The sequence below is a fragment of the Micropterus salmoides genome, unplaced genomic scaffold, assembly GCF_014851395.1.
Source record: "Micropterus salmoides isolate LMB-PRFRI ecotype aquatic unplaced genomic scaffold, ASM1485139v1 Ms_hic_scaffold_7, whole genome shotgun sequence".
Taxonomy (NCBI): Eukaryota; Metazoa; Chordata; class Actinopteri; order Centrarchiformes; family Centrarchidae; genus Micropterus; species Micropterus salmoides.
Genome location: NW_024044459.1, coordinates 34,257,984 through 34,279,057, shown reverse-complemented (window position 1 = coordinate 34,279,057; position 21,074 = coordinate 34,257,984). Strand labels below are relative to the sequence as shown.

At 41.9% G+C, this 21,074-nt stretch overlaps 1 protein-coding gene across 7 annotated transcripts in view; it reads right to left on the bottom strand.

Annotated features, from left to right (window-relative positions):
- arvcfb (ARVCF delta catenin family member b) overlaps positions 1–21,074 on the bottom strand; it is a 228,171-nt gene that overhangs the window by 78,641 nt on the left and 128,456 nt on the right. For 6 of the 7 annotated variants that reach the window (XM_038702628.1, XM_038702622.1, XM_038702625.1 and 3 more), the window contains 3 exons: positions 9,829–9,987; positions 9,113–9,133; positions 3,322–3,962 (listed from right to left, as the gene is read on the bottom strand). In XM_038702628.1, coding sequence (XP_038558556.1) covers positions 3,322–3,962; positions 9,113–9,133; positions 9,829–9,954 — 788 coding nt within the window. In that variant the 5' untranslated portion in view covers positions 9,955–9,987. The remainder of the gene's footprint in view (positions 1–3,321; positions 3,963–9,112; positions 9,134–9,828; positions 9,988–21,074) is intronic. The other variant, XM_038702623.1, reaches the window with a different exon arrangement.

The following is a 21,074-nucleotide window of genomic DNA, read 5'->3' as shown; positions in this document are numbered from 1 at the left end:
AGAAAAGAATGTATCTCAAGTCAAGATGTTTTTTTGTAATCAAATTCCATCCATCTTCATCAAGCTTTTCTAATTCCACACATCACAGTTTACACAGAAAAAACGCAGTACCATGCTAACACAACTAATGAAGAGTTATTCAGCAGCACCCTGAAACACTACCACCTCCGTGACCTTTCACATCTGATGTACACTATTTATTCCATTTATTTGCACTTGACTATTACAGACAGGTGATGAAAGAAAAACCATGATGATGAGTCCATGATTGTGGTGTTGCACCAATACTTGAAAGGTATCGCAATACCCTGCCGTTAAAAACAATACAATATTGCCCTTTATTGGTACCAATACTGTGCACACAGTATGCTGCTTTATTGTCTGCAAAATTTAGTGAGAAGGAAATTAAGAGCACTGTAAATGGTTCATTTATTTTTAGCTTTTTATGACCAATGTCGCAAACATCACTATATGAAAATGCATACGCAGACCTCTGCCAAGGAGATCATGACACTGTTTAATAAGTGCTGGTTGCAAATATAAATTTAAACTATCAAAGAAATAATATAAATCAAGTGCAGGAGACATCAGATTACAGCATAGCATAAAAAATCTTTAATAACAATGACGTCGATCTAATTATTTACAATAATACAATTTTTAATGTACTAATTCATTCTCAAAAACACACCTGCATGTATGATAAAACAAACTGGGACACGTCATAGACACATAAACTAATTTTATAAAGCATTAAATTAATAAAAATAAATTACATTAACTTTAAATCTGGCACTTGGCGGCATAATTTATTAGCCTACACACTATAGTAGTGCACTAAAGCAGACTGAACATGACTCAATACACCTCGTCAGTGGAGGTCTGGGCTGTACTTAACACATTCTGTAGTTTTCTAATAAGTCAATTAGATTTTAAAATGACAATGAAAACAGGCTCTTTTTTAAGTCATTTTCACTAATTTTAAGTTCAATCTTCTGTCATTTACAGTATTATTCCAATCCTTTTCCAGATTTTTTAGATTTTTGGCATGGTATCGTTTCAGTATCGGTATCGAGATATTTAGACAGGTATCGTATCGAAGTCATAATTTTGGTATCATGACAACACTAATAGGTGTACTGCATGATATATTCACATCCTATAATGCTTGACTTTGAAAGGGGCTCCGGTCATAAAGACTGTATTGCAAGAGGAACAGTGATGTCTTATTTTATGGGTGGTGAACCCTGTGTAATACTTCCAAAAAGCATATGATTCATCAATCACATACAAACCATGCACTGACTGAGACCTGTACTCATTTATTCAGCTTGTTCCTTTCATTTGTCACCCGTTTGCATTTTAGAGCTATGATAAGACTAAGGTCCAAGAGTTAGGTATGCTCACACACACATCCAAGCTACTCCAGCAAAAAATGATGCATCATCATTCCCAACACATGATGGACTCCACAGCCGTTTGCAAGAAGCCGTTTTAGCACTAAACATCTTCATTTTTGTCAGAGCATAATTGAGGGCTTGCAATGCAATGATAAGCTGTAATTAAACCGCTTTAATTCTCAGATTCATTACAGCACTTTGGAGTTGCTGCTCCTTTCTTGGAAGAATACTAATCGCAGTGTGAGTGAACAGGGGAGCCTGGGCACTGGGAGGGCTGATTGTCACCGTTCCTGGGGGAAGAAAAAGGCTCACGGCATACTGATGGTTTGGTGTTTTGATGTCAGCTGATGTAAGTGCAGGAGAAACGACGGAAAGACGAAAGCAGGAAATATTTGGGTTTTATTTTCTGCTGCAATTAGCCAGGCAGCAGTCAGTCAACAGCGCCTTCAAACACGTTTGTTTGTGTTTGGGCATTCACGTTAGTGGCTGTCAGTGTGCGTATATGTGTGTGTCTATCACTGTGTGTGTGTGTGTGTGTGTGTGTGTGTGTGTGTGTGTGTGTGTGTGTGTGTGAACATGGCTGTTAGGCTGTGTTGTGACACATGTAAAGCAGGCTACAAATTGCCTGTCACAGCAAGCACCTCTCACTAGGCAGATGGGGGAGTGACTCATTTTATGAAGATGTGGATTTTTATTGAGAGTGTGTGTGTGTGTGTGTGTGTGTGTGTGTGAGTGTGTGTGTGAGAGAGAGAGAGAGAGAGAGAGAGAGAGAGAGAGAGAGACATAATTACTGGGTGTCTAAATGTCAGAATTAAGTCAAATGTGTATAAAGACGGAGGGTCTGATTAGGCATCTGCTCTGTCATAACTCATGCACATTAATGCAGAGGCCTTTAAATCCAGCTAGTTGCGAATGCATAAGTGTATGTGTACATAAGCTTAATTAAGAAGGGTCCAAAAGTAAAGCTCACATGCTGTCCAGAAAACCAGGCAAACCTGGATTCAGCGTCTTCTTTGATCATGAGAAAAAACACACACAAACCAAAATACACAATCTTTCCTCTCTTACTCGTACCCCTTAGCTCTCTGTTTCTTTAGAGTGCCTTCTAGCCCACAAATGTTGTCCTAAGTTTAAAAGAAAATGTACAGAATTCAAAAATATCCATCTGCTACAGATCACTGCTCGAAAAAAAGTCTTCAAAACACACTTCCCACCAGCTCAACTTCAAACCGCTGCTTCAATTTACTTGAGGGTGGACATTTTGGGCGGGCCCGGCAATGAAATGATTGGAAGCTATTAGGAGACAAGAGGCTATTTTGGGATCTTATTGTTGGAGGCTAACGGGCTTTTTTCCCCTGGTCCCTGGAGCCAGGGGTTATACTCCTCAACAAAGGTTCGCAAAAAAGGGAAAGGCTTTGAAAGACAACTGACAAAAGCCTCCCGTCCTCTCCCACTCTCTCTCCCTTTCCTCCCTTGTCACATCTCAAATCATTCCTGCCTCTTTACCTCTGACACAAACACTTGTTCACTATCCATGTGCAGGAAAACTGCAATCAAAGACTTGTTTTTCCTCGCTGCCTGTCTCAAGCAAGTTGCTTGAGGAGAAGGGACATCTGTTTACTTGCGCACGGTGTAATGTAGTCTTTTTTATGGCGAGAACAAGACAAGTATTCTTTATTCTCTCTCATCTTAACAGGCCTCATCTCCCATTGCGGCAATCCAAAGTCTGTACTCATGCATATGTAAAAGAACTCACTGTCCAACGTAAAAAGAATAAGATGTATACAGTATGAACTTGCACACCTTCACAAAACCATTATCTCCTGCGAGCTCCAGTAGGCTGAATCCTTCAACAGAATCTGTCAATAACACCAGGTACTGATGGTTAAAACAACCGTAAGATGTCTGCATTTATCCTCACCTGACTCGGGGCCCATCACGAAGAGGTTCCCGGTGGGTGCGACCCCGGTTGGCCCCCTGCAGGGTGCGTCGGTTGGCAGTAGAGTAGTCGGGCTCCAGCTCGTATGGCTCCTCCTCTTCAGGGCCCAAGCTGCGGCGATCATCCTCCAGGCCATATGGCTCGGGCTGGAAGCGCTCTGGTTGTGAGCGGTTCAGATCCACAGTGCTGCTACCCATAGGCACCTGGGGCTGGGCCACATGACCATAGTCATCCTTGCGAATAGGCAGCGTGTAGCTGTTCTCCGGCCGGTAGCTGTTGGGCAAGTAGGGGTAGCGCGGCGGCCGGAAATTGACGCCGCGTGACAGGCTTCCATAGTTATCCGTCAAATCAGCATAGCCATCGTGCAGGCCATAGTGGCGAATGTACTGGCTCTCGGGTGTCTCGCCGTATGAATCGTTGTACGAATTGTTGTAGGAGCGTGTAAGGGTGGAGGTTGCTTGAGGCGTGATGAAGCGGTCACCTCCATTCTTCATGTAGCGCCGGTCGATGGAGTCGGTGTAGCTGCCTAGTGGGGACGAGCCCTCAGGCATGGGCAAGCCGTCGGGTCCCAGGGGCACTTGGCGCACTGTTCGTGTGGTCACCGTCTTCACCATCTTAGTCACCTGTAGAAGGGAACAGACACACCTGTCACACAGTGTGGCGTTACATGACAGAGTGATATTACAGCAAACCTTCAGGCTGCACATACACAGAATAAAATGCTACTTAACAAAGATATTAGCTTCTCTAGCTGTCTGATTAAGACACTGTGTTAGAAGACAAATAAGAAGGATAAATCTGAAAAATAAGCAATAACTTTGATTCCTGGTGTCCAGATTAAAACATGCTTTAAAACTCACTCCAGAGGAAAACTCAGCAATTTTAGTTGTGTGAAGTTTTGTGATGAATTATAATGCCATAAAATTATGTTTCATAAAATGATGAGCTCTTAAAGACTCACGCACATACAAGTGTTTTTGATGGTGCTGGTTGGGATTCTCTGATCATCAATGAAACATTTTTATGCTACTAATTAAAACATATACTGGCTGTACTCAGGGAGGAACCTCTGTTGAAGTGGAGGTGGATACTAACTGACCAATATCCAACTGTAATATCTGTGTCACCAATTGGTGGGGCCTTTAAATTACAGAATGAAAAATGTCAATACTCATGCTATAATAAGCTGTTATAAGACAAACACTGTCAGCCAAACAGAAAATGTTGCATTTATGCAGTAAGTGGACTGTCTCCTGGGGTCTGCTGTAACAGAGCCATCCTGAAGTGCTACAGCTCCACTGGACCTTGAATCCTTAATGTCCCCAAGGGAGCAGGGTAGCATCACACTGTAGCTGGAGGACTTTGACAACAAGACCTGCATGTATCTCTCTCACGCTCACTTCATCCTGTGGCTAAATAACTCCACTTCCTCTGCTATATTTGAGGCTGTCTGTCTGTCCCCCCCCCCCTCCCTCCCTGGGCTCTCCGCCCATACAGAAACCAATTTGCTGCCCAGTGAATTCTTCTGTGGCCGATAATTGGCTATTTTGTCCGTGGCTATAAATTCATCTTCAAAATTAATGAGGTTGATGAAAATTAATCGTCATCTGCAGGGGTGCAGGTCTGATGCAATTTGTGTTGTGCCTGACAAGGTATTGCAGAGAGGCCTTCATTCCCACTTGATGAGCGAAGCAGGCCAGTCTAAATTTCTTGGGGAATGGAAAAATAAAAAAGACCTCCGATCATTGATAGGTTTCATTTTCAACACCAACCCTCTTAATTGTATTATGCTTTCCTTATTTTCCCATCAACGCCATAATTCAGATTTTAATCTGGATCGAGCAAAGGCATGTAACAATATCAAGAAACCATAATGAAGCATTAACACCTCACAACGGAGGAGAGAGGAGTGAAGAGCAAAACCCCAAACAACACATCGGTTGTTCAACACGGCATCTTCATTACCTTGGTTGAAACTAATAAGAAATCTTCACTAGCCTTGTTTCTTGATTGCACCCTGACTGTGAGCTCCATAACAAAGCCTATTTTAGGAACACCAAGGTTCATTTCCATGTTCTGAGTAATTACTGAGTAATTTACGTTTGTTTCTAATGCCATTCCGCCATGGCTTTGCGCAGTTAAAAATAAAGAGCTAATTTTTTTGATTCACATTAGCTAAAGCACATGTATGACCTTAGAATAACAAGCTCACTCCCACCGTCTTGATTCACAACGCTAACCCATGACAGAACCCAAACTAGGCTGTTCTGGTGTTCATACTGTGGCCTCGAGGGGACTACAGGAGCCAGGGCTGAATGTCATACCCTGCATGAAGTGATTACGTCTGCATAATAAATGTCATTTATTAAATAACAATTTTACTTTAGTTTTTGATACGCTTTATTGATTTTCCTGAGGGATAGAGCTTCACAGGGGACACCAAGTCATCCAGATGGAGGATAATGTCAGAATGCTTTTAATCATATGTGGACATCTTATCACCTTTTATTTATCGTCCTATTTTATTCGACTCTATTATGGCTGTCAGAGCTGAGCGGAGAGCACGGTGAATGCTACAGCTTCCCAGCCTTGACATGCCCAGCTGCCTTGTACTAACACAGCTTTTTAGGCGATTTGCAAGGGCTGCAAAGGGAGCCATCACACAGTTTTCAAACACTCTTTGATGCATGCTCAAGTTCACAAGGCGTTAAACCGTCGCACAAGGGGAAACGGGGGGGGGGGGGTGTCCTGTGTTTCTAAAGGGGGTAAACAGGGTTAAAACAGAATTGCTAAAATGGTGGAGAGTGTGAGTATACGTGAGAATACATGTAGAAATACTACAGATTGGTGTGTGTGTGTTTGTGTGCATGGAAAGTCATGGCTGTACTAAAAAGTGTTTGAAACAACCACGAGCAGTTAGACACAGGCCTTAAATGTTTACCAAACTGTTAAAAATAAAGGGGAAAGGCAGCAGGCGTCAAACGGTCCACTTTACAGCACTGTAAGAGGTTTCACAACCTCTGCGGCATTCACTTTATTGAGAGCTTAAATGGCCATGGTGACCAGGGGTTAGTGGGAGAGGATGAGGTAGTAATTGAGCATTTTAAGAAGCCTGTGATTCGTTTTCAACCCAATCTAAAGAGCATATGTTAAGATGACGGAGGTAGAAATTTCTAGTTTCTTTGCATAAATGAGGGTCTCTTTAAAACTTGATGTTAGAGGAACAGGGAGGCAGACGGGGGGACACAGCAGAAACCACACAGGGTTTGGCATCCTTTACTGGTTCTGATTCCAACGAGGTGGGGGTCGAGATGGAAACCAGGGTAGGGGTTCGGGTGGCAGGTTTGGACTCCACTAACAGGTTGTCAGTCACCATCCCTGGGTGGTACGTGCGGCGGGTGATGGTTTTGACAACTTTGGTCACCTGGAGTTGGAGGGATGGGTGGGTAGAGCTCTCAGCAAACTGCGTTGGATTTCATTTTGCATGGATGTAAATCCAACCTCTGTAATGCAAATGGCTTTAAAAAAATGACACTTGCACACTTTTAAAGTATCCAGCATATACCTGCATGCAATCTAAGAGAGGATAAAGATTGTTCTTGCCATGCTCCAGTTACTATTTTTAAAAACTGCTTGCTGAAGTCAAGAAATTATGTCTGAAATAAAATAAAGTAATGCACTTTGAGTGGAAAAGGAGTCTTGGTTCTTGTGTTCTTTATTCTGTTCTAGTCAATAGTGACACTTCATTTTTCACAACAGCCATACGTAATTAACTAATTCCTACCTACTTAAGGTTGGCTCCCCAGAGTGTGCAGGGTAGCCAAAGTGCTCTTATTTGTTTGTGTGGTCTGCCTCAACTCTCATTAGCTCATGTCCAGAGGAAAGAGGAGGAATGCTACTTTTATTGGTCTTCTTCCTACATGACTGGTGTTCCATTCAGAGTAGCTGCCAGCAGGAAAAGAGGGCTGGATGAAGGCCAAGGGAAAGCATGGCATACTGAGACAGGAGGAAGGACGTAAATCTAATTGAGAGCCTGCCTACATGTGCTCAAACTCATACACACATTCAAGGTCCGGGGCCAAATCACTCTGAGTTGAATTGATTGAAAATGTAAATAGAACCAGCAGTTAATTTGCTATTGATGGGCCACTCATAGTTGTTTTCCAATTTATGAAAAACTTCCTACGTAACTGAAAGTGTCATCTGAAACTTACCCTAACCCCCCCACACAAACATAAACTTGAGTGTACAACATGGCTTCAGTCTCTTTTCTCTGGCATTCTCTCATGTACAGTAGCTCTGTCTTAGGGCAAATTTTCTAACTAATAATCTTTCTGACGGCTAATTTACCACCAGAAAAACTTTTTTGCCTGCAAATCAAGTAGGTGAGAGTAGCTTCCGTGTTTCATCTTCCAGTAGTCGGATGGGGGATAACCATCAAGGGAAAGGAGTGTGTTAACATTAGACAGTATGGCAAGACTTTGGGTCAAAAGAACAGATACGCACATAAATAAAACTGCGAGTTGCTGTGAAATGGAGAGATAGAAAAGGAGAGAGTGAAAAACAACACATGAAAGTCAGTCAGAGAGAGATGCAGAAAGGAAAAAGAAGACAGAGGGAAAATGAGGAGGACAAGTGGAGGGGTTTCTTTGTGAAAACTCTCGGCTGGGTCTGGATCCATTTGCCACCACAGAGAAGTTGACTTCCAGAAGTTCACCCTCAACATTAATCTGCTTTTCTCCTCCAAGTGACTTCCAGAAAATATCCAATCCCTCCTCCCAGCATGATGGCGGGCCCTTTAGAACAGCGTCCTTCCTCTTCCCTTCCTCAGCAGTAAAGCCCTTGATTAGTGTGATGTTTTCCTGAACATGTTTGTGTGCGTTATCACCAACAAGTTGTGTGTATGAATACATAACATCATGTGCATGTGAGTGAGTGTGTGTGGCCAATCCCCTCGCAGTAAACAGGCTGGAGGGCAATGGGCCCTCCCTGATGAGGGATTAGACCAGGCTTTTTAATTACAGTTTCACAGTCCCTAGAGTAGGAGCTCCACACAGCGCTCTCCACTCCACTGGAAGCCTACAGCAGCAGCGGCAGCAGACTGTATCTACGCTTACATCCGAATACCAAGCAAAATGCAACTGAAATATAAGCTTATCTTTGAGATTATGTCTCAAAATGCAAAACTAGAAAGGAAGAACTTCCAACTCCTGATATGTTGTAGATTCACCAGATTTGGTGTTGATTATGGTGGGAATTCTTCTCCATGCACAAACAGTTATAAATTCAAACCTAGAAGTGAAAGGCAGACTGTCCTCCAAAAGAGAATGACCAGGCACACACTTCTTCAAAAGCCCAACCTGACACCAAGAGGAAGACATCCTGGTTCAAGCAATTGCACATTACTGAAGAAATGATATTTGGGGCACCAATGTAAACAATGTATTACATGGTGATTCGTACAGTTTATTGGTGCTGAGTAGTGGTATTTTGTACCTCCCACAATGTCAATAAGGGATGTTGTAAGACAGAAATAAAGAAAGAGAGAGACAGAAGACCATGCAAAAGAAATAATAAATAGGAGAATGGGTCTCATCCCAGAAGGTGGAAGCAACAAAGCAGTGAACTGAGAAGTTCTTTAGAGTATAGACTGGAGCATTATTTGGCTTGTGATGAAGCAGACTGTGTTGCATACTGCTGCTGTAGCCTTCATGGGCACACATAAAATGGTGGCGAGGTGGGAGAAGCCATACTGGTATAAAGATCCACTCACCTTCACGTTAGTTGACATGTCCTTACAGAAAAACAACAGAACACAATAGAGGACGAATCAACAAAAGAGCTTTTAAGAAGCACAAAACTAGGAGAACACAAGAGGAGTTGGCTCATAATAACACAAGAATCCAAAAAATAAAGCCATGAGAGGGAGATGAAACCACTTTGGGCTGTAGGATTATGGGATTTAGAGTTCTTCAGGGTAGAAGTCTGGGAGTGGAGGTACAGTACTGTGCTGTTTGGAAGCAGTAATCCATAACCATAATTTGAAGCAATATTGAAATGGATCAAAGGGACTTTTTTTGCAGCTATGATCTTTTTGCCACAACAATACAACGGCTCTGAGGTGTCTTGCTCTCGTGTGAAAGTAGGTACCAGGCTGAATATCAGCTCTATACAGTAGATTATATAATCATAATAATCAGGTTTACCTACAGGTCACAGCTGCCTTTCGAAGTCTGTCTTTTTGCTAAGTAGCAATCCAATGCTGAAATTTTTTTGAGAGCTAATAGCATCTAACATCATTACAATATTAAATATTTGGTTAATCAACAACCTAAAATTACAGTATTTTGGGGAATCGAACAAATGTACATATAACTCTTTTTCTAGTATTTATTTATCACATTTTCATCACTCATTTTACACAATCAGCAGATTACACAAGCTCTGCAGATACACTGTAACTCAGCTGAGTGCACCATAGCGCCTCACCTTGGTTTCTGTGCGCCGTGTGGTGCCGTCATCAGAGGTGACCACCGAGACGTGGGAGGTGGGGGTGCCAGGGTCCTCCTCTATGGTGACCGTCTCCTCCACCACCTCCTGCGGCTCCTGCATCATTGCCAGGGATGTGGCGTTACTGGGGCTCTGCTCCTGCACAGACAGGGGGAAAGATAAGTCAGCCAATATAATGTATAGATTTTCACTTTCAGTCGTTAGACCGCGAGGAGAAAAATACAGCATAACATTCAGGTAATCTTCCATTAGATATATGACAAGACAAAACTTTAATTGGGACACTGCAGCTGCAACAAATGATATTAGAATTCAGCAGAAAAACAGAGCCTAAATAAAAAAATTACAAATGAAGGGCAATTTGCAACACGACACTCAAGAATCAACTACATGGATGAAAAGTGTGAAACACAATACAAGAATAAAGTATGGATAATAACAGCATTAAAATATACTTAGACGAGGACGTGAATGAAAAGTGTTAATGATCCAACAAATGTAATCACTGCAAAGTTAATAACAATTCTAATATAATATAACAAGTGATTTAAAAACTGGCAATATTCAGAAAATATATCATCATTAATATTTACTGAATCACACGGTCAAATATATACAATCCATCAAAGCAGATATGTACTAATTAAGTACAGGTCATGAAGGTGTGCATGCACACTGTAACATGTCTAACTCTTCAAAGATAATTTGGACAAAACTAGAGTCCAACCGATTTATCATTTTGCAGATATTATCGGCGTGTATAACAGCCAATATATGATTAAGAAACAGACAGTCGGTTCCTTCCCTCATGTCATGAGTGTTGCATAGTTTGCCTACCAAAGTCTACCAGAGCTATGGTGAGGAGCTCCTGGTAGCTCTCGTTAAGTTGTTCATTTGTCACGTCAATTACATGACTTAAATAATAATAAAAACAGCCTTCATCACTTCTTCTCTGATGAAAACATTCATACCAGACTTGCTAACCCTCCCGTTTTTCACTGCACTTTCCCGGGTCACAGCAGGAGTAGGTGAGTGGTGGAGACGGACATTACGCTGACAGACGTAATTTAAAAAGATTTATTTTGAAACAGTGGCGGCACTTCTAGTGAACGGTCCTCTCATTTCTCTCTAATTTATAACTTCTAAATAATCACTTACAGCAGGTAACGCTGCCCGTTGCCACATTAGCCACAAAGCCAATGCCATGTTTATCAGCATAGGAGCGCTAACGTTGTTATTGAGCAGTTAAAGTAAAGTATTCTAAATTTATCTGCAAGCTGCTTGTCTCTAGTTACAGTCGGTTTGTCAGAAATGATTAAACCAAAAGGGTCATGTAAAGCTTTGGCTAGAATTAACAGTGCTGTTAAAAGGGATGAAATAGATGTACATATGCTGCATAGTAGAAAGTAGTCAATGTGGCAGATTATATGTAAGGTAATAACTATTGTATTGTAGTGTTGTGTTGTATAACATAATTTTTTGCCTATGTAGGAGAGCCCTGTTTATCATTATTATAGCAATGACATGAGATATGTTATATGGTATTATTATTAGTAGTAGTAGTACCAGTAGTAGCATATAGGTATTTTTGATAGTTTCTGTTTCACTGGCTCCATAATACACTATTTACTTTAATGTTCATTAGTAGTAGTACTCTATTATTTATAACAAATCAGATATTTTTTTTTAATTTCTGTAGTTTTATGCATTTGATTCTTATTTATCAACACTTATATTTTTCTTGTATTTTTGTTCAAAGTACTATTTATAATAAAAAAGTTTCTTTTTATACTGCATTATGTCATGGTATCTTGGTATGGTCTCAACATAACACAATTTTAGAGATAATCATTGTTTATGTTATGCGTTTCTTAAAATAAGGGAAAATAAGAATATCGGCCGATATATCGGCTATCGGATTTTAAAATCCTCAAATATCGAAATCGGTATCGGACTTGGAAATGAATCGGGCTCTAGACAAAACACACTCTTGGTAGTCCTAATCCAGGCTCTGTAAGAGCCATCGAGATGCCAATCATCACAAAACTTTGATACTGCACAATTAGGCAAAAACGTTAGATAAGGTTAATAACAACATTTAATACTGGCAATACAGTATTATTTATGGTATGATTAAGGTGGGACAAATAATTAATAGTAAATTTAAAATGTTCTGGATAGATCATGGTTATGGTAAATAAACTAAGGTTGGGGTTAGGTAAGTACAACACTTGGTAAGGTAGAGGAATGTGGTGTTTGTGATTAAACAAACCCGGTTCTCTGGAGGCAACACAAGCCCATTCACCAAGCTAGACTAGGTTCCACAGTTTCTAGTTTGTTTCTCATCCTGGTAGTCCCTAATTTATTTGGCCATGATATTATATCCAAACACTGCAATGCAGGGTAGCTAGCAACTTCTCACCTCTTGAGACTTCAAATTGAGTTAAAGCTTCTTTCAAAGCAAGCAAAAGCCTGGAGGATTGGTTTTGATTCATATTTCATTGGGAGGCCATGGATTTGAAGAAAAAGTGTCCATGGGCTAAGGATGAAAGAGAGTATAGAGTCCCTCCTACCCCAGCTGACCCTGTGTGAACGCGTTAGAAACATGTGCTTCCCGCTGCATTTCCTGCTGATGGAAAATGATATGAAGTCAGTGGTCGGAGGTGCAACGCCCTGGTGTGGCCTGCTGCTGTGCAAGAGTGTGACTAAATTACAGCTCTCGTGATGGAGAGGGCAAGGAAGGCATTTGAGGCAATCAATGATAACCAAAACAGCACGGAGTCAAGAGAGGGAGAGGAAATCGAAAGTAATGGAGAGGGTGGAGAGGTAAAAGAGAATGGGACGGTGTTGTAGAAACTAGAGGTTTTCTTTTAAAGGGGGGAAAAAGGGGAAACAGTGGGTTGCATAATCATAGTCAAGATAACTGACCTTGAGAATTTATTTAAGGTGTCTGACATGCCATTTCTATTGTGTGCCCTTCCTGTCCTGTTATTCATAAATGTGACAAAACACCAACAAATGTATTACTTAACTTAAACTTTTTGACCCGCATTAATCTTCATCCAAAGATAAAAGATCAAAGCTATTTAAAAAAAAACTCCCCCAGTGTCACCCCTAAACTATTTGCAAATTCACCTCACGTAAAAAAAAATAATAATAATAACAAAACGTTAAAACAACTGAACCAAGCAGACTGTTTTTGTCTAAGCAATTATACCAAGCTGGAGAGAGAGACAGAGCAAAGGCCAAGGACTCTCTCCAACAGAAAACGTTTCAGTGTTGTTCTCCACTACAAGCAACGCCTTATGGAGGGAGACTGCTTGTTTTCTTCATGTCTTCAAGACACTAACAAGTGAAAAGTTCTCCATTGATTGGCCAACTCCTCTCAGGCTTCAAAGCCCCACACAGTCCTCATTGATCTCCAGTCCTTCTTGCTGATCAGTCAAAACTTTGCACTTTTTATGTTGAGGATATTTTCCTCTAATCCCACAACCCTCCAGCCCCCATATCACTGCTGGGAAAAAGACCAGGGCCCTTGTTTTTAGCGAATGCATAACCTCCTTCAGCAGCACAAAGCAAACAAAAACTATTTATTTACCTGCTTCACTCTATCCGGTAACTTAAAGTCAATCAGTGATTTGAACTGAGCTGAGTTAGGTCATTACACTTTGAGTTCCTAAGTTCCATTATTGGGGTTAATGACTGGGAAGGCTATGTGCTGCATAGAAAGAGACACATTTATTTACACACAACCATTGCTGAGCTGAGGAAAACTCATTTTTTTACAACTGACCTCAGGCTAAACAGCCGCGCTCTGCTGAGAAGAGTTCTAATGGTATTCAGAAAAGGTCAGTGCTGATAAGTTACCTCCAATAAACATCCTTGTTCTGTTCATTTATGAAATGAAATATGTGAATTACCTTCCTCATTTGTTAAAAACAATGGATAATGCCTAATTTATTTAATGCAACATGGATGTAAATTAAAGATATATTACATGGTCTTTCTGGGTCCACTGCCATTCACTGGCTGCCCGTTTCAATTTTTGTAATCCAGCGGCCTCAAAAGTCGAACTACTTTTACTTTTTTCACAGCACGCTTCACTACAAAAAAAACATGCTGCATTTTTACATAATAAAATCTATAGGTGCATTTCTTTATAGCGTTGTGTCGCTTTGTGAACACTCCATAAAGAAAAAACTGACTTCTGAATACATTAGGCATTCAATTAAAATAATGACCCTATGAATGCATGCATACATGTATGTGTGCATGCGTACCAATGTGCATGTATGGCATGATTTATCTTTTCTTCTTCTGTACAGGATGAGGCAGATGGTGTGTGTACAAACTCTTCCTTACTAAGCAACCACCTTTTCGGCTCTTTGCTAATCAAATCTCGACAAAATAACTGCATTCCTATGATATTTAATTCCTTTGAAGGCTCACTGGGTGTACCCAGAGGAGATGCCATCAAAACAGAAACATGTAATAAAAGCAGCACCATCCTACCGTTTAAAACACAGTGGACAGAGAGGAGGGAGGGATCCTCACTGACAAACTGGCTTCTTGATCCAAGCTTAATGCAGTGTCTCTCGTTCACTTTCCTCGCTCACTCCTTCTCTCTGCATGCACAGGGAGAGGGGAGTTGAACTCGACATTACATCCCCTAAATAAATGATTAAAAGCCGTCTGGCTGTGGGCTAGCGGTCCCAGGGGAGTATGAGGCTGATTCTGAGTCGAGGAGACTCAGGAAAGCATACCCTTCAGTCAAGGGCGGGAGAAGAGGAGCACAGTGAGTTAATGGTTGATCTCAGAGAGATGAATGATAAAGTGGAAGAAGGGTACAAGGGAGAATGTGGTAATGGAGGGGGAGGAAGTCTGAGGACATGCAAATGTTGTGGAGATGGTTGGTATTAGCCAGTGGAATAGTGGAAACCTCAAGGTTGAATAGGTGAGCGTATGATCCGACAGTTGGATGGATCGGGAAAAAGAAGGGGAAAGCTTCACACAGCAAAAAACTACCCGAGGATCCCTTGAGTAGAGCATCTCAACACCCTAGTTCTCCAGGACTAACTATGTCTGTATTGAACAAGACGCCATGAAAATGTGAAAGTGTGTGTCAGCAAGAGTCCAACCTGGATACAGAGGATAAAAACATATTAAGCGCACCTGGCACTGTAAACAAAACACAAGCTCTTATAAATGCATGTAAGCCTAAGAATCAGGTTTTTCCAAAGAAAAAAAAGTTCCTGAGCCCAAGTAAACATCAAAGCCATATGAATATGTCTTTTTGCCTAACCTAAAAAGCCCCGACAAGAGCTGGACCCCACGTCTGATGAGGATACAGGAGCTTGTGAGAGCTTTGCTAGTTAAATCACTTCTGTTCAGCCAGTGGTAGCAGAGAGAGGCTGAGGCGTCAAACAGACAAGGATTTGGTTCTGAAGAAGGCCTAAGGATTTGCACTATTCATTCCAGTGTGGTTGGCTCAGACAAGCAGTATGAGGAAGAGGGCCTGGTTGGAGAATAATGAAACCTCACCTTTCTGATCACAGACAGCCTAGACAGAGAAGATTATTACACTGGCTAGCTCCTGAAAAGATGCAATTTGGAGTGTGCTTATACTTGTACAACATTAAGAAAAGAACATTTTCTAGAGATATTAAAGCATTGTGTATACCAGGCTAATAATGTAAAGAGACTTAAGAACTCTTTCATAACTCAACGACGTACAACACGATCAATGCTTCCAAAAAACAATACCCTTGAAAAAAGCCCTTGAGCAATCTCCTGCAGAGTAGAAGAGGGACTAATCTGAACCGTAATGGATTGCAGTGCTGCGAAAAGAATACAAAGGCAGGAGATGAAGTGATACAGCGGTGTCAATTAGCAGTGGCCTGCTATCTGCCATCAGTCCACACCCATTCATCATCTGTGTTCAATAAGCTGCTCAGCGTTGTCTGAGGATGGAGAGATAGAGTAAAATGATGGAAAAGGAGAGAACTTATGCAGATAAGGGGCTTTCCTTCCCTCGGGACTGAAACACAGCAAGAAAACTTCAGTTGGAGTTAAGAGAAGGAGTCATCCCCTTAGAAGATGTCTAAGAAGTATTATACAAACAGTACACACATTTATTGATGTTGTAGTGATAGTATTAGTACTAAAAATAGTTTAGAAATGGAGTTTTAAAATGTCTTGATCAGAACAATATTATCACACATTGTATTCAAAGAGAGCTTTTCAGGGTACTCAAAGACACTTCAAAAAGAGCATAAAAAACAACACACTAACAGTATATAATATACATTATTTACACATAAAAAGCAACTTGTCGACTTAATCTTTGAACAGATGTTTGCTGAAGTCAGGTAAGTTTTCAAATTGACCGGTGATGCTCCTCTGTCAGTCACTGTATCAAACCTGGCCCATATTAGATAAACGGTTGTGATTGGCCCTCGGCTGGAAATCTGTCCGAATGGGAGGTGGGCCAGACGTATCTGTCAGAGCAAATGAAACATGAGGTTGGCAGATTCATCTGGTTCCCAGGCTACACTGTCGCTATTTAATAAAACAAAATGCCCAGAGAAAGACAAATAAGAGTGTACTTATATATTATATATGGGCAATGGTACTGAAATTGCACTATTTTGTTGGCAAGATCTTCAAATAATTTCCAGCCATACACAGTAAGGGATCTGTATCAATACTGTAAAGCATTTCACAGCCCCACCAATAAGCTCCGCTTCCACCGCAGCATGCACCTGTATGTTCCCCAAGGGAAGTTCACTCCATTCCCTGCTTTATTGAGTTTGGTGTTTCTTTGTGGGAAGTAATGAGGTTAGAGGCTAGAATCCAAATATCAACGCTGTGTGACAAGACACTTAACCTGCGAGATGAGATTTTAACACTATTTTTGAGAAATTATATAATAATTTTGAGCATTAAACTATTTATTTTCTGCATTCTGATAAATTTTTCTGCACCAGTTTGTGGTGAAAATGTTTTTATTTATGTAAAGAGAAACACAAAATTCAAGTGGCAGGTGACAATTCAAAATCTATACCCCAATTCTACCAGAGTCTAAGTCCGTGCAGCTCTCGGTCATTCTGTGCTGCGATCACATCTGTTTCTCCTGCAGATCAACATATTTAATATCATCCCTGCTGAGTCATGATTTAGTCTTCCCTCCTCTTTTGTGACTTTGTTTGGGGAAGTAACCTCTTTAAATGTGATTGTGGCACCTTTTCACCTCAATAATAAATTTAATTTTAATTCAGTTATAAACTCCTGGACTTCATTAGCTCCTGTGTTTCAGCAGCTTTTCTCCTCATGTTCAAAACGTTCTGCACATTCAGAATATCTCCCACATATAACGTCATTATTTAATGAGAAGTTTACCTGCCCTTTACTCTGCTGTGCATTACGTTATTAATCCGCTGGTAGTAATGTTATCCCCTTCAGACCGACGCAGTTTGGGACTGCATGTTGCATGTGAAAGTAAATGAAACACTTTTGATCAGGCAGAAATCTCAATACAAATCCACACAAATGTTAACTTCAGCAGCTCATACAGTGCAGCTCACAGTCCCAAACAGAGCAAGGTTACGCCTAAATTTTTAGATGTTTATGTTGCAAAACTCTACCAGCTACGTTTCCACTCGTCAAAGCGCGAGCAGTGTGGTTCAGTTGATTACTATCAGGGCGTCCACCAATGCATCAGCTGGGCGGAGTTGATTCGCTCTGTGAGTCTATCTTATCAGTTATAATGACATTTGTATTTCACTGCGTGAGAAAATTAATGTGTGGCTTGACAGCATGTGAAAAATGTTAATTGCATGAGTCTCGCAGACAGCTTTTTACCTGACGAGAAATATTGTCATAATTTAATCTTGCGATATCTCGTGGTACGAGATCTCGTCACACCCCAAGTATTTACATATTATTAACAAATAATCCATTCAATCTGAGTTGGCTGAAATAAAATACAGTCTACAGGTGACAAAAACATTATTTATATCAGGAACTGTCACTCAAAGAATGTGTCGGAGAACAAAAGGAATCTCACCAGAATTCAATGTCAGCATTCAGTCTTCTATACCAGATATTGGCATACGCACTTTGATCAGCATTGAAAACTACTTTTTAATTGAGCTTAAACTTTTAAAACTAGAGGAGAAGTCAAAAGAGACATTGAGAGCTAGAAAGCTAACCTAAATCTATAAGAAATGATAGCTATGAACAGCACCACATGTTTCCCGTTAATAATTGCAGGTATACACGAGGACAACTCTTCCTCTCACTCCTACACAACCTCAGCGAGTATCAATTAGACACACAGTGGGAGGGATCTTGTGGTTACTTTCAGGTTAAGACAACAAAACCTGTCAGATGGCCACCTGGTCATGCATACCGGCGTGAGCAGACTGACCTTCCTTCCTATCATGCATGCACACATACACGACATGCTCAGTCTTGGCCTGACCCCTGTGCAGTGACTAACAGGATTTCACTCCGGAGACATGCCAGCAATCATTACATGGCTCTTACACAATTAATCCTCCAGCAAAGATCGCCTGGCTAACCTTGGTTCGTCCAATTTCCCATCAGCCCCTTCTGTTTCTACCACCTGCCCTCTCAGCAGCTCTCCACTGCGAAGAATCACATGATGAAGTTCAAATAATAAGAGAATAAGAGAGAAAGAGGGAGCATGTGAGAGCCTAGTGCACTAGGGTGACCCATGAAAAAAACAACAGTGATCCAAACATCCAGCTAAAACAAGGCTTGTTCGTCGGACGACGCAGAGGCAGAAGGGAAGTCAAGTAGAGGAAGCGGAACTAGAGAGGCTGACAATGCGTGGCAAGGGCCCAAATCAGCATGCTCTCCCAGGGTGACAAGACGGGGGGGCATTCAGTCACATCCAAGGCCAGCCAGGCAAGCCTCATCTCAGTTACACCCAGGCAGAGTTGCCAACTCTCTGGAACGATTGGAAGTCCAGCTGTCATGGTGTTGGGGTGTGTGGTGGTCATCTTGGTGGGTTATTTGTGTCTGATGTGCATGCCTCAGTTTGAAAAATCGTTCTTCTCAACTGTTTTTAGGGGTAAAGCAAACACAAACAGGAACATAAACACACACACATGCCGTTTGGGGAGAGGGCCAAAGCCCTGATGATGCAGTTGGGAATGATGGGACCTTAATCTCTCCTTCTCTTGTGACTGATCCTGGGCCAAATCTGGGCTTCTCTCCCTCTCTCATCTCTTTTCACGCTTGGCCTCCTGGTTTCAGACACCTCCCATTATTTCCGACCCAAGCCCTGCCTTTTCTAACTTTTTCCTTAAGCCGTGTGTACTTCGTCCCCTCCGTCGATCTGGCCTTTTGTTCCTTTGCACCGCTCCCTAGACAAAACTTGAGTTAGCCAGACCGCTTGACAGGCTGAGACCCTCAAAGACAGAGACCATCTCTGAGCCTCACAACCAACCTAGCAGCCAAAAAAAAAAAAAAACCCTGCAGCTAAAGCTTGATTGCTTCCCGACGGGGCATAGCAACCACATTTTTCCCACTGCGAAGCGACTAGTGACAGATGGAAACCCCAGCTCAACCCTCAACAACATTCGACACCAACTTAATCTCTGAAATGGCTGATATTCCCATTCAAATTGGAAGGGAGATGTTTTGAAACCTTGGGTAACTTCTTACATATGCCACCAATTATACACAGTACATACAAACAGACTTGCACGCATGGAGTCACATACCACATATGTTTTCCTCGCAATTCAATGCCTGGAGTCAGATTAGCAGTCAAACATGCAGAAAGGCACTCTCAACGTGGAATTCATGGTAGCATTCAGCAACTCGAGCAGCAGGAAGATAAATAAGTTGTGCAGATTTTCAGTAAGTAGCTGAAGGGACAGAGTGGGGAGGAGGATGATAAATAAAAAACAAAAGAAGGAGAAACCACATGGACCCTGTAGAGTAAAACTAAAACAATGAGCATTGCAGAGGGGTCAGCACTCATGGTTAGGGTTTGATTGTTTGGACAGCGGGTGCAGCCATGAGGGAAAGAGAGAAAAAGAAGAATTCAGCAGTGTAGAGAAAGATTAGCGGGAGCAGGCAACGGTCAACAATTGGTGGGCGGAGTATGGGGTTTGCAGTGATGCCATAACTCTGGGTTCCCGGAGGTTGGGTTGTTTGCAGTGCCCCTCCCCTCAGCTTCTGGATCACTGTCAGCATGACTCTGTCAGAGGACTGGTGATTGGAAGGGGGGGGGCTGCAGTGTGGAGGAGGCTGTGAGACAGGCTTTGCCAGAAGGTCAGTTCATGTGAGGTCTACTGGAGATTTAGGGAGTTGGAAAGGGGACATATGTTCCAGTTCCTGTCAAGCTTCTAGTGCAACACTTATTGTCCCCCCGACACCCGTTCTCCAAAACTGTCTGCATGTGCAGCCACAGGGTCTCCCATTTAACAGAAATGTACCCATCCACTCCACCTCTGGCTTTGTTTCTGTTTCTCTTGCGTAGAAAAACAGTAAAGCCTGGGGCAGTTATAATGGAGGACAACTAACAGGCTTAGCAGGGTGCTTTCACTGTTTTAGGAAAGACACTAAATTTTCCTCTGGGACTGTGGTGGTAGGTGGTGAGTGGGGGTTTATGTAGTGTCTTCTCTAGAGGAGGGCAGGATGTCAACAGTGCCAGATTTCTTAGGACGAGCTAAGAGTTCTCAAATTGTTTTATGTCAGGGACTCCAAAGCCTCCTAGTCCCTATGAACTTGTTTGGCTGTATAGATGTCTACACTGCCCCTTGGGAGATCATAGAGGTGAGACTGCATTCACTCTAATGCATTCTGTAGTTGTGTAGGACTTTTTGGAGCAAATTAAACTACTCCTCATCTTGACAGGAAGCCCCCAATACCTTGTGAAGGAGTCCTGGAACCCCAAGGATCTTCCACCATCACCAGAACGCTATTCTGAAAAACCGCACACATAGATAAAACCGTGCAGCGCTCACACAGTCAATCACAATAACTGTGACTGCTTTCCAAATATGCACTCAGTCAAGTGTGATTAACCCCCTCTGGGGATATTTTTATAGCCTTGTGCCAACAGCAAGGTAAAGGATTAGGCTCATTTTGCGGGCAATGGTGTGGCGTCAGAGCCCGAAGCGGAGGACAAGTCATGAGAACCGGCTGATGGAGAAACCCCTGCCAATTCACTGCTAACCTTCAACGGT